Below are 15826 nucleotides of genomic sequence, written 5' to 3' on the forward strand. Positions count from 1 at the left end.
TCTACACTCGTTGCCTCTCTGAGATCTCAAACTTAACAGAAAGCTCAAACTGAACTCATGACCCACCCTTCTCGCTTCACAGGTACATCCTCAAAACAATACTATTCACATGCATTTGTTCAGCTTCAGCTGCTTCAGTAGAAACTGCTCTCTCTTGGCCCCTTCCTACCCCTCACCGCTCCTCCCTGCCCAGCAGCAACCCTCTGCTTCTGTCTGGACCCAGCTACTGTTCCAGTTCCGATACAACAGCCCTCGCCCAAGCCATCGTCAGCGCTCTCGGCTACTGGCTCTCTCCTCCCTTGATTTTTCTAGGGTCTACTTTCCATGTAGCAATTTGATGTTTTTTAAAAGGTAAAACTGATAGTGTCACTTTTCTGTTTAAAACTGTGTTAATTTTTTATTTTTGTGCTGACTGACTACCTCGTACACAGAAGTCTTGTAAGGCCGTAGGGTGTGAGTTCTGTTTCATGATGATGCAGGCTTGGTGCTCAAACACACCAACCCCCTGCTGGGTTAGACGAGGTCAGAGAGGAAGGCGAGGTGCAGTAAGAAGTGGGGCTGCTGTGAGCGGGCCCAGGGGAGGGCTAAGAGGCGGCCCTGCGCGTCCCGTGGGCAGGTAAGCACGATGGCTCCCGGGCCCTGAGTGTGACTTGGTCAAGTCAATAGCTTGCTCGTTTACACAGGTGAGGCAGCCTGCAGGCCAGTGTAGCTCAGCTGAGCAATAAGAAAGCTCAGGGCAGCACCTGCAGGCCTGCTGGGATCCGTAAAGCTGGGGAGCGGGGGACCCAGGCTCCTCCAGCCCCCCGCCCGGCCAAAGGAAGGTGGTTGGGAGCCGAGCGTGGAGTTTCTTGGTTCTTCACAGACTCAAGGAAACACGGAGGGCACACTGTTTTCTTCCACAGAAAATCATACAAAATTCTCTCTTTATTAAATATACATTATTTACAGTTTAAATCTTTCTTCTGTACAACAGTAACCATAGAAAACAAAGAAATCTAAGGCTAACTTTCAGTTCTCCCCATACAGTGTATTAAGACATGTTACATGGTCTACAAAACTGGGGGAAAGAGGCAACATCACTGGGGATTCTGTTTTGAAAACAGAAGTCAGGAGGTCAAAGGAAAAAGCTAGTCTCCGGCAGACCCAGGAAGAGAGGCGACCTGCTGGGACCTTTGCCATAATAAAGACTCTGATGTGTATATTTTTTGGGGAAAGTGTTTTGCATTTTATTGTTTAATTGTTAACATTAATCTCCCTATTCCTTCTCATTCCTCAGAAAGGACTTCAGGCCAGGGTGACAGGGATGTCCCATCTGAAAATGACCCTTCAATGCTCTGTCAAGGAGACCAGCAAGCTGCAAGCTGGGGATGAAATCTACCTATCGCCTGTTTTCACAAATGAAGATTTACTGGACGTAGCCATGCCCATGTGTCTATGCATGGCCACCTTCCCGCTATAACAGCAGAGCTGAGCAGTTGCAACAGAGACTGTCCGTACTACAAAGCCTAAAATATTCACTATCTGGACCTCCACAGAAAAACCTGGCTGACTCCTCACCTACCATTCACGGGGCAGAGCCTTGGTTCCCCTCAGCCAGCACTCCTGCTCCCTGTGGCCGCTGTGCACCCTTTTGCCTCTGCCAGTTGACTGATGAAAGTGACAGCCTGAGACAGCGCAGGATGTCAGAAAGGCAGGAAACGACCATATTCAGGAGGAAAAATGCTTGGTGTTGGACCTCATGAAACACAAAGTCCCTCTCACAATGTAACTAGGCTGTTTTAAGCAAGGTTTGGTATTTTTGTGTGAGTATTTAGGCAGGATAAGATTACACAGGTTGACACTGACATTCAGGGAGAAGGAACTGTGTTAATAGTTCATGTAAACCTGTGGGATGGGGTTGACAGTATGGAAATGCATGACTAGGTAGATGCCTGTTAATATTATCCCCTAACATTCCACTGAAAGTTCCTTTTTGTGGGTCTCCCAAAGACTCTACAGGGTAATAAGATACTTCTTTTGCATGCACAGTACCTTTGCATGTGCTCTGAGATTATTCTGGCACCTGAGGCTGAAGCATATGATGCTAATTAAAATAAGATGCAATTTAGTCACTAAAGCAATCAGCTTCGCTTTTGGTCATGGCCTGGGACTACTCTTCTCATTTTTTACCATTATTTGCAAGAATTTTTCTGTGTCACCAGGGAGGACTGAGGAGGACAGTATTCCCGGGCAGTGTTAGATGGCAGGTACCTGGAACAGTCCCTTCCAGGAATGCAGAGTGCCATACTTTTTTCATTATGACATTCCTATGGACTTCGGGACCTCAGGGGTTCCACCAATGGGCTTTCCAATCAGGATAGTTCAAGAGAGTGGACTAGGGGCTTTCTGGCCATTTCTTTTCTTTAAAGATGTATGTAGGTGCTCAACCTGGGCATGTTAGATGATTATGGTGATAGCTCTAAAGATCCTGGAAAATTTCTGATGAAATTAAAATCTTGAAAAAAAAAAGATGTGGTTGGAGTAGAGCTGGGAAGGGTCAAAAATGCCATACAAAGCGCAGTAAAGAATTCTTCATGCAAAGCCCATGATGTTGCCTTTTTCCCTAACGTTTGAGACTATGATCAAAACGCACTAAAGAGACTCCTGAGTTAGGAGCCAGCAGAGTGGGAAGAGCTGTTGCCACTGGTCCATGGTGGAGTCAGTGGCCCTCCTCACCTGGGTCAGCAACCGATTTTTGCCACACATTCCTCCTCAACGTGCCCCAGCAGGTGTGCTCGGGGCACCAAAAACAACTTTTGTCTTAAGCCTTGCTCATGTCTGCTCAGCCACTTTGTGGACTATAAACACTACAAAAGACAGACAACTAGCTTACAAAGGACAATATTTCACTAAAAAATGTGCTTTTTTTGTTCTTTCTCAGAGTACCTTAGTGCAAAATAAGAGAAAAATTACTTAAAATAGCCAAAGAGTGAAATATTAAAACCTTAAACGATGGTTTAAAATAAATGACAACTCAAAGGGAATGTGTGTGTCTCCCTACTAATCAGACGTGCACAGAATGTCCTGCAGAAAGCTTGGAGAGCAGCCCTATTGTTACGAAGTGTTTGTATATTGTGTTCTTGCATTTTAATTCTTTCTAGGAGGTTCAACTATATGGAATTTATGAAAGAGTGATAAAAGTTATGGACAACCAATATATAAAATCTAGATGGCTTAACAAGTGTGTGGGTGAGGGGACGGGAGGAGCGGTTAAGGACAACTCCAGGACAGTGTAAGGAAGTAATCCAATTACACTGTGTGTCTTTTAGAGAAAACACTTTCAAACTGCATGAGAGACATGAAATAGCAGTCAGCTATGCTCGAAATATTCTGAAAGTTTTGAGTTTCTCTTCAACTTCTTCCATTAATCACCTTTGCATCTGCGGGAACAAAGGGCCCTCTTTATTTATTGGGTCAACTTGTGACCTTTAGGACAACTGAAGACTAAAGGCATCCAGTTATTTAGGTCAAGGGAAAATGTCTGGAATTCTCCTGTGCAGGCTGGTGTTACCAGGTGGTTTTGTTAGGTTGTAGCTATGGGAGACCTGGAAGGAAGCCAAGGTGTTGGTGAACAAGTTGTGGAGCCTTTTTATAAGAAATAATTCAAATGGCCTGATTCCTACCTCTCTGACCATCTTGGAGAAGATTCTGCCTACAGCCCCCAGATCTGCTCCTCTAACTGAATGAGCTTCCTGAAGAGAAGAGACACGTGTGACTTTCAGGATTGAAAAAATTCAGCCAGAGCACAGAGCTGAGACCTCACTTAAATGGACAACAACATTTAGTCAGTTATTTGCTCAAAGATACACTTCATCTAGTTCTCAGAGAGTCAAATAGTTCATTAGGACAAAAGAGGGTTGTAGGAGGAGCTGGAGTACAACAAAGACCACTTAGGAAGGACTGGAAGAGCAATGGCATGCATAGGTCCCAACCAGATGTTAGAACTGAGAAAAGAGGAGGGGAGCAGAAGTGGAGAAGAGGGTCCCTAAATTGTTTGACACTTAGGACTGATTGATGGGAAGAGTTTTTTCCAGAGTCCCCCAACCAGAAGTGAATAAGTATCATTCAGCCTCCCAGATATATGTGAGAGACAGGGACATTTATTCTTGCTGTCCCTAAAGATTCAAGCTCTCTCCCTCTGCAGAAACATACCTGCATTGATGTGCATTTGCTTCGAGGAGGAGACAAGAGCAGCTTATTAAAGGTGAAAGTAATAACCAAGAAAAAATTACAAATATTTTCCAGAAATTTGCCTGTTTTTTAAGTCTCTAGCAAGGGCTTTACAAAAATAATTGTGCAGGACCTTTGCTATCCACCGATAGCACTCTATGCATGCCCTGCCATAACAACACGTGCCCATTACAACATGTGTTTGACTTCGCACTACCCAAGGGCTAGGCTGAGGTGTAATTTATATCTGTACACTCAATGTCTGGCCAAGTCCCTGGGTTCCCGGGCATTCAATAAATATTTCATGAATGAAGAAAGAAAGAGAGAGCAATCTATTTCTTTTGTTCTGGTCCTGCTCCTATTACTACCTTATGCTGGGCATGCGTCAGACAAAAGGGGGAAGTCGGGTTATTACCATGTCTGTTAATACTAAAGGGAATGATACTTGTTTTTAAAAAGTCAGCCCTAGGATCCTTAAGATAAATCTCTCATATGCAGTTGAGAGTGAATAAAAGAGGCTAAGCTATTCATAAAAAATATATCTAGAATAGTGAGAAATCTTGAATTCTCCAGATGAATTCCCATAGAAACCATGGCAATCTAACTTATTGATACAACGGATGATGAGTGGGTGTTAGATATGTTATATGGTAAAGGGATGTACTATTGCTTGCATAAGTAGATTTATTCGGTGGAAGGATATCAATGAAATAGCCCCCTTAGAACGTGAAATTGCACAGGTATTTTTGGTTTACTGTACAGTGACCACATTTCATTATTTTTTTGTGTAAACAGCACTTGACAAAGACTGAGAGTTCAAATGGAGACTTGGTGGTCCTGTTGGCCAGAGCAGGAGTTCAGAAAACATGATTACTGAAGCAGAATCCATGGTGAAGGAGGGGTTAGAAGGCTTTCAAAAATTTTCTTATAGTATAATTGTTCAAGGATCGAAAAACTCAGACAATTTAAAAAACGCACAAAGCTACATGGGTTGTGGTACCACTGAAGGAAAGACAGGCAGAGTGAGCTCTTGTTTCTATCTGCAAATAGTGTTTTCTTTGGAGGAAGCAGCTCGCTTGCTCTCATATAAAACCCAGTGAAAGAGTATTTGCTGAGTTGATGAAATAACCCCACCCTGTAAAAGTAATTCTATTATAGCCCTGAGACTCTCTGCTAAGAGTGGCATGCAGATGCGCTGTCTGGTCATCTGTCTTTAGGTCTGTGGTCCATAGTGTGCTGTGTACAGAGTCCCTACATGCAGCGAGGGACGCTGGCAGGCTCTCCAGGGCAGATGCGGCAGGGATGGTGCACCTCAAATTCTTCACCTACAGAGCTGCTGTGAGCATGTGTATGTAGATGAGAAAAGCAAACACTCTAGGTGGGTCTTTCTAGTCCTCCATTTCTTCTGTCAGCACAGCATCAGCAAAATAGAGTCCTTGTTTTTTCCAGCTTTATTACTCACACCTTCCTTTTCCTCTCCATTTCATTATCGCAGAGGCTTCGGGCTAAACCCACTACATTTCACGGAGACTTTTCTCTCAGGGGACAAAGGACTGCATAGCCAAGCAAATGGCTGATTTATACAGACTTTTTATAGAAATAGAAAACTCTAAAGTGAAAGTGGAAATAGGAGAGGACAGGACAGGAGAAAGCAGGATTTAAAGATCTTCCCTCCTATTAATAGATCATTCATCTTATTAAAGCTAGAAGAAAAAATGGTGCCTTTGTTAGAATCACATTAAGATAAATTTACTAGGGAAATGTATAATGGAAATGATGGAACGATTAAGTAACAATTCAGAGACTATTCCAAGGAGAGCCTGTGCAGTTAGAGAATTTTCAAGTTGAGAGATGTGACTACAAACTGAGTCCTTACACCACGCTCTCTGAAAGCAGAGCCTGGCACGGATCTGAAACCTATGCAGCCCATGGATTCCTCATTGGGAGCCTTCTCTTGCAGGACCATGTTAATACCTAGAGGCGACACACCCTGCGGACAAGATGGAATACTGACTGTCCAGGCTGGAGAACACAGAGGGGGTAATTGTTTCCCCAGTAGAATTTGTCTCATAAGGAGAAGCAGCAAGAACTCTCCACATCCGTGGATCATTATATTGGCTTTCCCAGCATCCTGGAGGATTTGTATGGTTTCCCCTTATGTTTTTCTCCAAGACGGCCCAGAGGCAGAGAGTGAGGCATATTGCTGCAGCAAAATTGCTACCTCCACCTGGGGAGTGAGCTCGGGATGCCTTCTTGAAGGAATGGTTGTGTTTCCTTGATGCTTTGTCATCAAAGGGGCAGAGATTAGGAAATCTGTCACCACCTTGTCTAGCAGTCTGTGCCCACAAGACGCGTGTGTGCGTGCATGTGTGTGTGCACACATATGCCTTTATATACACAGATGAGGCGGATTTGAAGATGTGATGTGCTCTGGAGCCTATGGGCTCCTCCAAAGTTAAGCAGTGAGTGTTCGCTGTAGCCCACCATGCCTCATATGTCGGTGAATCCTCAACCGCCCCAGGGATGGCTCCGTGGACAGAGGTGGGGCATTACGCTTGCTCTGAAATATCACTCTCTTCACCAGATCTGTAGTGAATGGATGGAAGGGAAGGATTCTGTTTGGTATTTCTATTCTTCCATGTGGTCTTTTTGTTTTGTTTTAAACTGAATCTAGATGGCTTAAGCTCATGGAACGAGGTACTATTTCAGACTCTTATTTGAATTTTTTATGCTTCAGATACTCATGTATATATACCTTAGTGTAAAACCCAGGAACGACCTGGCTAACTTTCCTTATGAAATTGGCAGAGGCATTTCTGCAGTTATAGAACATCTACTTCCTAGCTGCGCTCTTCCCTCCTAGCTGTAGGCTACTATTCCATGCTTAGGGTGCAGTGCGCTGTTCCAGCGTGCCGGCCTGGAGAGGGTGGTAGGTCGGGAGCACAACAGCTCACTACAATCAGGAATCCTGTATTTGCAAATGGTCAGGGGATAAGAGTCAGAAGGAAAAAAGGTTATGAGTTAGGTCAATGGGATGTCTATGGTAAGAAAAATGAACCAACTCTTCCTTTTAAAGTGCCGCTGAAGGAAACCAGGCCAGCATCTTCTTTCCTACCCTGAGCTCCCTGGTAGGAGTGGACTTGAGATGGGGAGGATCTCATAGTCGACTGATAATGGCTTAGCCACAGGGCTCGGGTTCGAGTGAGCCTGCCGACTGATGGCAGCGGCACTGAGGTGCATCTGAGAAACAGGAGTGCAGGACTGAACACGCACATGTGCACACGCGAGTCGCCTCCTTGTCTACAGTGGTAACGTCAGCCTCTCGCGTGATCATTGCCAGCACAATAGGTCAAAGAGGAAGACAGCGGCCATAGCTGCCTGGTCTCCTGGGCTGGGTCAAGGGGGTAAATACTGTGGTCGATGCAGGTATGTTCCAAAATCAAGTGGGGAACAAATAAGAGAAAGAAAATGACCAGAATTAAGAGACAGGAGATAGATGCAAAGGAGGAAAAACCTAACAACAAAGGAGTATTAGTTGACCCTGTAGGTTTTCAAATGAAATATTCCCGCTTGCACTCGCTCACTGAATTCTGCAAGTCAATGTCGTTTCTGAAGGAATTGTCCAAGTCTGCTGGGTATGCCTTCTCCTTTATCTGGTTAGTGCGGTGTGACTGCTTCTGCTGGTACAGGAACCGTGTCATGATGCCGATGATGGAGAAGATGATGAAGATCACCACTGCGATTACGCCTGTTGGGAAAGGTGGCCAACGAGAGAAAGGTAATGTCACAGATCATCCACTTCAGAGAGAGGATCAGTCTAGACACTGAAGCCACTTACGCGGAAAAACCAAACCAAACCAAACCAAAATAAAACAGAACAAAACAGAACAAAATAAACCAGAAACTCTGCCACATGCCCAGAAACAAAGACCAGCTGAAATGCCTGTGGTCTTCAGTTACAAAAGCCTCTCTTCCAGGACAGGGAGAAAGCCAGTTTCAGTCAGAGGCTGTATTTAATGGACTAAGGATGCCATCAAATAAATACGCAATCAGGCTAGCAAAATGTGTTTTAGTACATTTCTTCAAGACCTGCTCTAAAGAATGTCAGTATCATTTGCAATTAGCACATTTTTAACCTTGCAAATAAGCATTTTAGAACTGCTTTTGCATCCTAGAAATAATATTTAACTATCTCGCATCGCAATAATGCTCTCCTGATGCAAAAGTGTTGATGACATATGTTTGCTTTGCTAAAACATTTTATTAATAACCAAATGCTTCCCAAACACTTCGGGCGTGCCTGCAGTGCTCTGCGCGCTCCTGACGCAGGCCAGCTCAGAGATGGTGCTCCTTTGTCCCCTGGAAACGCAGAGCCAGCTAAAATGCAAGTTTCTGTCCAGTTGTGTTCGATTGCTCCTACTTTGCTTGTGTATGGTTTTACTGGACCTACTTGGCAAGTTGCCCTTGCTGACCCCTGAGGTCTTATTTCTACCTTTGCCAGGAAGGCTCTTGGGGTATGAAGAGCAAAGTCAGCAAAGGGGTGTTAAAAATGTGGACACTGCCACTTCTAAAAGGGAGGGCACGCCTACCCGAGAATGTAGGTGTCTCAGCACTAACATGCTTGAAACTATCTTATATTCTAAGATTTGTTGTTATGAATGTTATATTAATACTATTATTACTAATATTATAAAATATTAGTATATATTCTGCTGTTTTTCTCTAAGTAGAATGGATATTGATAAAAACGCTAATTTTACAGTTATTTCTGAACACCCTGTGTTGTGATTTGTGAAATGCAGAACCGGTTGCTTCTCCTTCGGCACCTGGAGTCCTCAGCATTGGAGGCTCTGCAAGCTTCCTGAGGGTTCCCCTGGGGCTGGATGACTTCCCTGCTCTTAACTGTACTTACAAAAGTATGTATGGGGAAGAAGGGGTCAATGGGGAGAAAGGGGACATCTGTAATAGTTCCAGCAATAAAGATAACTTTTTTAAAAAAGTATGTACATGGGTGGGAAAAAGTGAGCAGTCACAAAGGTCTTCTCTCCACTTGTCAAATGAGAAATTATAGGAAGAGAAACAGGTGCCAAATTCTCTCCTATGTCCCTTGATGCCACACTGAAAGCAGGTTGGACTCTTCCCTGAAGCAGAAATTAACGTCAGACGTTTGAGGACGGGTTTTCCTTCCCCCGAGTCTCACTGGATGCAGCTCCCACAGCTGTTTGTGCGCCCCCTCCGAGCACTGCTCCGGCCTCTGTGCCGTCTGTTTTCTGGCCTGTCCCCCACCAGACCAGGAGTTCTTTGAGAGCAGGGCCCATTTCTTTCATCCTCATGTTTCTATATTGAGCACAAGGTCTGGCGAAAAGCTGGGGCTCATTAAATAGAAGTTAACGAAGTGGCTACTGCTGACTTTTAAGAGGAGAACTCCGCCTACCTGCCAGAAGGCAGGACTGGGGTCCTCCAATGGAAACAAATTTACTATCCCACTGGCATCTGACATTAAGCAAGGTTTGGGAGGCATTCTGTGTTGCAAGGCCCAGATAGAAAAATCAAGGCTGCCAAGGGGAGACTGCAGCAAGCTGGGGAATCGGAGGGGCTGTGAGGCCTCAGGCCGTGAGACAATGGGAAAGCAAGGGAGGCAGGGAGCTGAGCTCACAGCAGAGTGGAGGAGATCTGCATCCGTACCTGTGCTGCTGGGTTTGAAACTACAGGCTGGGGCTTCACCCGGCTCATTAGGCACAACACAAATCCCTTATGGAGAAAACCCAACAGGAGGCAGCTCACCCATCTGTCTGCCCCGGTGTGGCCCTTTCCCATATGCAGTTTTATCAGTTTGCTTTGCTTGTGCTTTAGAAAAACCGACACCTGGATGAGAGGAACACAATGCACACTGCCTGTCTCCAAGCCAATTATCCAGCTGTTGATTCAGTGTTCAGCTGCCTGATGCACCAGGGCCGGGTGCATCCACGGGGCTGCTGCCGAGGGGGAGGGGGAGGGTGTTTTCATCACACGGCACACAGGGCTATTGCTGAAAAGGCTCATGGACTTGCAGGTACCGTGGGGTCCTGGTGCTGGGTGGCCATCACTACGGAAGGATGCAAATACACTTTGCCAAAGGACAGAATTACTCTTGTCTTTTCTGCTTTCATCAACAAACAATAGTTTACCTCCAATGACAGCCGAGTCACTGCGAACTGCATTGGTGAGAGGTTCCCTCTCATCTCTCTTCCCAAATGGGTCTGAAAGAAATAAGAGACAGGAAACTTCACTTCTCCCTGAGAGTCCTGGGAAGAGGGCTACCATGTGGAGTTGGGATGACACACCTGAGGATTAGGCCAGGTGCTCTAAAATGGCTAGGCTGGGGTTATGGAATAAAATCAAGGAAACGTTCATAAAAAAGCATTTGAAGCACACCGCTTACACCCCATAGCTGCATGACCCCGTTAGCTCCTGTGTAAGGTGTCGGGTCAGGGGTTGGAACAGAGGACAGTCGTGCCCTGCCCATGTCCGCTGTGGCCCACAGCGCCCCTGCTGCCCTGCCCTCTGTGCTTTGCTGGACAGTCTCTATGCATGGTGATGGCTTCTCACCTCAGAGCACAGGCCCTCTGCTTCTGCTGCAAGAGGACACTGAGTCCATTGACAGAGAAGGACAAGCGTGCTGAAGAAGCCACACCCCAAAACCCTCACTAAGGGGAGAGGTGTTTTACTTTATGTACATTAGCATACATGGGGTAAGGACTAGTGTATCCCACTTAATAGCACATAGATATGGGTTTGAGTCGTTGCCCTGCCACTTGGTCTGGTGACATCGAATTAGATACACGTTTAAATAATCTGCAAGCGCACTGATAGGTGGTCATGGCACCCCCCATAGGCAGAGAGTGCACATGGAATTTTCAGAACCTGTAGCTCCTGTCAATATGATCGTTGTATCATTTAATCCTCAGGAAAAAACTACAGCACAAGTATTATTTTTCCTGTTTCACAGATAAGGACATTACATTGAAGCCAATAAATAACTTGTCCAAAGCTCTAGAGTTCATTCATGGCAGACCTGGAATTAAGTCAAGTCTGGCCAGCTGTGACATTCAGGCTCTTTCTGTGGCACCTCATTGCTGCAGGAGAAGGCAGAGAGAGATCGGAGATGAGCAGGCAGAGAAACTCAGTCTCCGTTCTGTGCTCATAGTCAATAAGTTACTTGACGATTGATTACCACACCTGATTAAAACAAATCCCAGGAACACTTCAAGACACCCAGGATGATTGTGACTAAGACAAGATAAAAAAGTTACTTTATGGAGTGCAAAACAGAAGACTATAGATGGAAGTCTGTTGGGCTTTCCTGTATCAAGAAAGGTGGCTTTTAGTCACATGACTTGTTCTAGTCAACAAGCAACTTGCCTTTCTGAGCCCTAAACTCTTCAATCCTTAGAGACGTAGCCACTTAAACAGTAGAGACTATATGCAGGTGTCCCCCAAAAATGTATACACACTTTAGCTGCCATTATTAATTCCAATGGGTTAAATCTGAAAAGAAAGAAACATAAATCGAGCTATTAGCTGTTAAAGTGTATATTCATTTTTGTGACACCCTGTGTGTCTACACAGTAATATGCACAAATGTGCACTTAGCTTTAACTACTCATTGTATTAAAAATTAGACTATACTAACTAAATATGAAAATCACCCATGAGAAATCAGTCATAATTCTTAACCATCTGCATTCATACAGGGAACTAGTCTTTAACCTGGAAGCTTCTTGAAGACATTGAAATAGTGCTACTGAAGTAAGTTCCATTGGACATTCTCTTGTATACCTGAGGAAGAATGCACTGTGGTCACTGCATTCACATCTGAGTCCATCCCAGAGCCACAGCTGGACTCTGTCAAGGTCCCTCGGACGGTCACAGGTGCGATGGTGGCATGGCGCAGAGCTGCCTTCAGGGGTGCGATGTGGTTGTACTGGACTGAAGACAGGCATCCGACAAAGCCCAGGCTGTTTGCTTTAGCGACTTCAGGATCTAATACAGCATTCTCTGCAACATGAAAGACAATCACCTTTCATTTTCAAACTATGATTCATATCTTCTTTTTTTAATTTTAATTTTTAATTAATTTTACATTCAATATTATTTTGTTTCAACTTCAGGTGTACAATATAGTGGTTAAACAGTCATATACTTTATAAAGTGATCTCCCAAGTATTTGCAGGACCCACCTGGCACCTTATATAGTTATTATAATATTATTGACTATGTTCCCTATGCTCTATTTTACATCCCCAAATTACTTTGTGACTAACAATTTGTTCTTAATCCCTTCACCTATTTTACCTAGTCCCCTAACCCTCACCCCTCTGGCAGTCATCATATCTTTTAAATAATGCCCAAAATTACAGAAATCATCTTGTTTTTGAATTAGGGAAATCATCCACTATCTGTTTTCATCTCTTCTTCCCAAACTCTCTTTCCACTACAACCATCAATAGATCAACCACAGGTCATTAAAAACCTGCTAGGGCCATCTCTGCTTTGAGACAATGCTTCCAAATTTTAATTTTTTTTCACATATTTTATGAGCTGTAACACAGACAATAAATCTCTTCTACACTCTAGATGTTTTACAGAATGTATAATTATGTCCATCACCATTTATCAATGAATGCTGGTGATTAGTTCAAACATACTACACTGCTTATTACACATTTAGTTCAAATATATAGAAGGAAGTAAATGAAAAGAGGCAGACCAAGAGATAATAAGCCAAAGTGGTCCTCCCAGAAGTTTATCACATTCTAAGTACTAAGTGGCCTATGTAGATGGACCTTCCATTCAAGATTTTCACCTGTCCATGGTACTCATTGCTGAGCATGGGTTTTCTATGACAGCATTCAATCTCTCAAAGTATCTTTGAGTCTTTATAAAAGATGAAGAGGCAGTTATTTATGATTCATAGCAAGACCAAAAGTCTCATTTTCTTCAAGATTTGTAGTAAGATTACTCAGTGGCCCATTTCTTCCTTCTAACAGGAATCATTTGAACAAATTGCTATGATGAAATTACATAAAACTGTAATACACAGGGGACTTTCTTTTCTTTTCTTTTTTAAAATATATTTTTATTGATTTCAGAGAGAGGAAGGAAGAGGGAGAGAGAGAAACATCAATGATGAGAGAGTCATTGATTGGCTGCCTCCTGCACGCCCCTGACTGGGGATGAGCCCACAACCCAGGCTTGTGCCCTGATCGGGAATCAAACTGTGATCTCCTGGATCCTAGGCAGACGTTCAACCACTGAGCTATGCCTGGCCGGGCGACATTTTTTTCTTGATGTATAATAGTTTGGACACTCATAGATGGTTCAAATAGTTATTTTATTATGATATTTTGTTTATTTTCTGGAAGAAGTCAGGGACTTTCCTCTCTACCACTGTAGAGTATAACTTATTTCCATTCATAAACTGCCAAAGGGTGTGTCCATGGATCTCCAAGGAAGCCTTTGTTTCCAGCATTTAGAAAAAGATGCAATGAGAATATGGAAGAAAATGAGAACTTGACATCGTTTAATAATGTATTTTCTAATATTGCCCTCATTATACTCTCTCCCTTCAACACCCATTCAAACCTCACTCACTTGTCATTCTTCTTACAGGAAAAGGGAAAAAAAGCCAAGTGCATTAATTTTGCATGGCCATGTAACAAACTACCACAAACTTAAACTAAACCACATAAAGCAACACACATTCACCATCTTACATCCTGTAGAAGTCTTGAACATGGGTCTCATGGGACTAAAACCAAGGTGCTACAGGGTTGTGTTGCTTCTCGAAGTCTCAGGGGAGAATCCATTTCTTTGTCTTTTCTGGCTCCTAAAAGCCACTCACATTTCTTGGTTTATAGCCACCTTCCTCTACCTTCAGAGCCAGAAACGTTGCATTTTTTGTGCATTTTTTCCATCACACCTACTTCTAATTCTCTTCTTTGGTCCCCTTTTTCATTTTTAAGGACCCTTGAGATTACACTGGGACCACCCAGATATTCTGGGATGATTGTCCCATTTTAAGGCCAACTGATTAGCAACGTTAATTTTGTTTACAAACTTAACTCCCCTTAAATGCTTACCTAACACATTCACAGGCAATGGAAGTAGGACCTGGATGCCTTTGCTGCTCATAGTTCTTCCCACCCCTCTAGGTCTGCAATTCTCTCAGAACTCTCCAGGTTTCCTACAGGGTTGGCGCATATTCGTTACTGACTAATGGAAGAATCACATAGGTTTATTTCTCATTATAGATTAAGAAATCTTCACCTCATAAGAGACTTCTTGGACAGTGTTATGCAACAGTTTTCCAGGTCAAGAAGCTTTAAGACTGGGTGCTATTTGCTGAGCGGCACCAGAAATCAATGTAACCAGCTGTAACCAGAATGCTCGTTAGCTTCTGGTTGACAGTAATCAAGGGATAGAGCTACAGAGCAGACGTATTTAGAGGAAGAGGCCCCGGAAAGTATGAAACGGCATGAAGGGTTTGCATTGCAGGATTTGGAAGCAGTGGGAAGTGACATGTCATTGTAGCTCTGCCTTGAGGGTGTACGTTAAAAGTGCCGGGTCTCATTCCCAGAACTCAGTGAGAAAGAGGCTCAGGATGCTGCCAAGGTCTTTGAAGGTCATCACTATGGTGACTCCCATGAATACAAGCTCCAGGTACAAGAATAGGCACATGGAGGAATCAGGGGAAATGCCAGGAATGACATTCTCGCCTTAAAGAAAGAACTGTTTTAAATAAAGTCTTATTTCTAAGGCAGTGTATTTATTCTAGATGTATAATAAGGATGGAAACTTTGAGATGTTTCTGAACAGAAATGAGGAAAACATGAATTCCTAATAGGAGAAAGTATCTCAGTATGAGGCTCCATATGATTTCTCAGATTATTACAGAGCTAGAGAGGCCAAAAAAAAAATGTTAGGATGGTTCTAAATTATTTTTGCTTTTTAAAATATTGTTAACTAACATATGGTAGGGGGAAACTGTTTGCTAATATAATTAAAAGCTTTCAACACTCAATATTCACCATCTATTGAATACCTACCTATAACTATTCATTAATTATTTTAGAAATATCATTTCTCTTCCCCTCAAAATTTCTTTCATTTAAATTCTATTATCACCCCCATCCAAAATTTACAGATGGAGACACTGACATACAAGTTATAAAATGTACAGCAGGTCATTTGGCAAAGCTGAGATTTAAACCAAAGTCTCTATGACTCGAAATGCCAAAATCCTTATCTAAGCAACGCTGCCCCCTTAAAAATCTCTCAAAAACACATTTTTACATAAATATTTTTACATAAATTAGTTGAGAAATAATTTGCAAAAAAGTAATAAAAGGACAGTTTTGGTAGAATGCTTCCCCAAATCCAGTAAACTCTATTATATTAAAGATATAATGCATTTTCTAATTAATTTTATTCAGTTTTTAGGTTACAGTTGCATTAGGTTCATAAGGAACTAGGTGAGGGGACCATTGTGTGTACTGAGCTAAAGAGTGAATGTGGAAGACAGACTTGACGGGGAATGTGACGGCTCAGAAGTGGTGGAATGAAGATGTGACCAAGG

The 15826-nt window shown here is 43.2% G+C and overlaps 1 protein-coding gene across 2 annotated transcripts in view; it reads right to left on the minus strand.

Annotated features, from left to right (window-relative positions):
* Positions 1-902: 902 nt before the first annotated feature.
* Positions 903-15826, minus strand: part of CNTNAP5 (contactin associated protein family member 5) — a gene marked incomplete at its 5' end in the record, with an annotated part of 726412 nt that continues 711488 nt past the window's right edge. The window contains 3 exons of one of the 2 annotated variants that reach the window (XM_081142434.1): positions 903-7957; positions 10377-10448; positions 12028-12246. In XM_081142434.1, coding sequence (XP_080998560.1) covers positions 7761-7957; positions 10377-10448; positions 12028-12246 — 488 coding nt within the window. In that variant the 3' untranslated portion in view covers positions 903-7760. The remainder of the gene's footprint in view (positions 7958-10376; positions 10449-12027; positions 12247-15826) is intronic. The other variant, XM_081142435.1, reaches the window with a different exon arrangement.

Source organism: Miniopterus schreibersii, assembly GCF_964146895.1.
Source record: "Miniopterus schreibersii genome assembly, chromosome: 7".
Taxonomy (NCBI): Eukaryota; Metazoa; Chordata; class Mammalia; order Chiroptera; family Miniopteridae; genus Miniopterus; species Miniopterus schreibersii.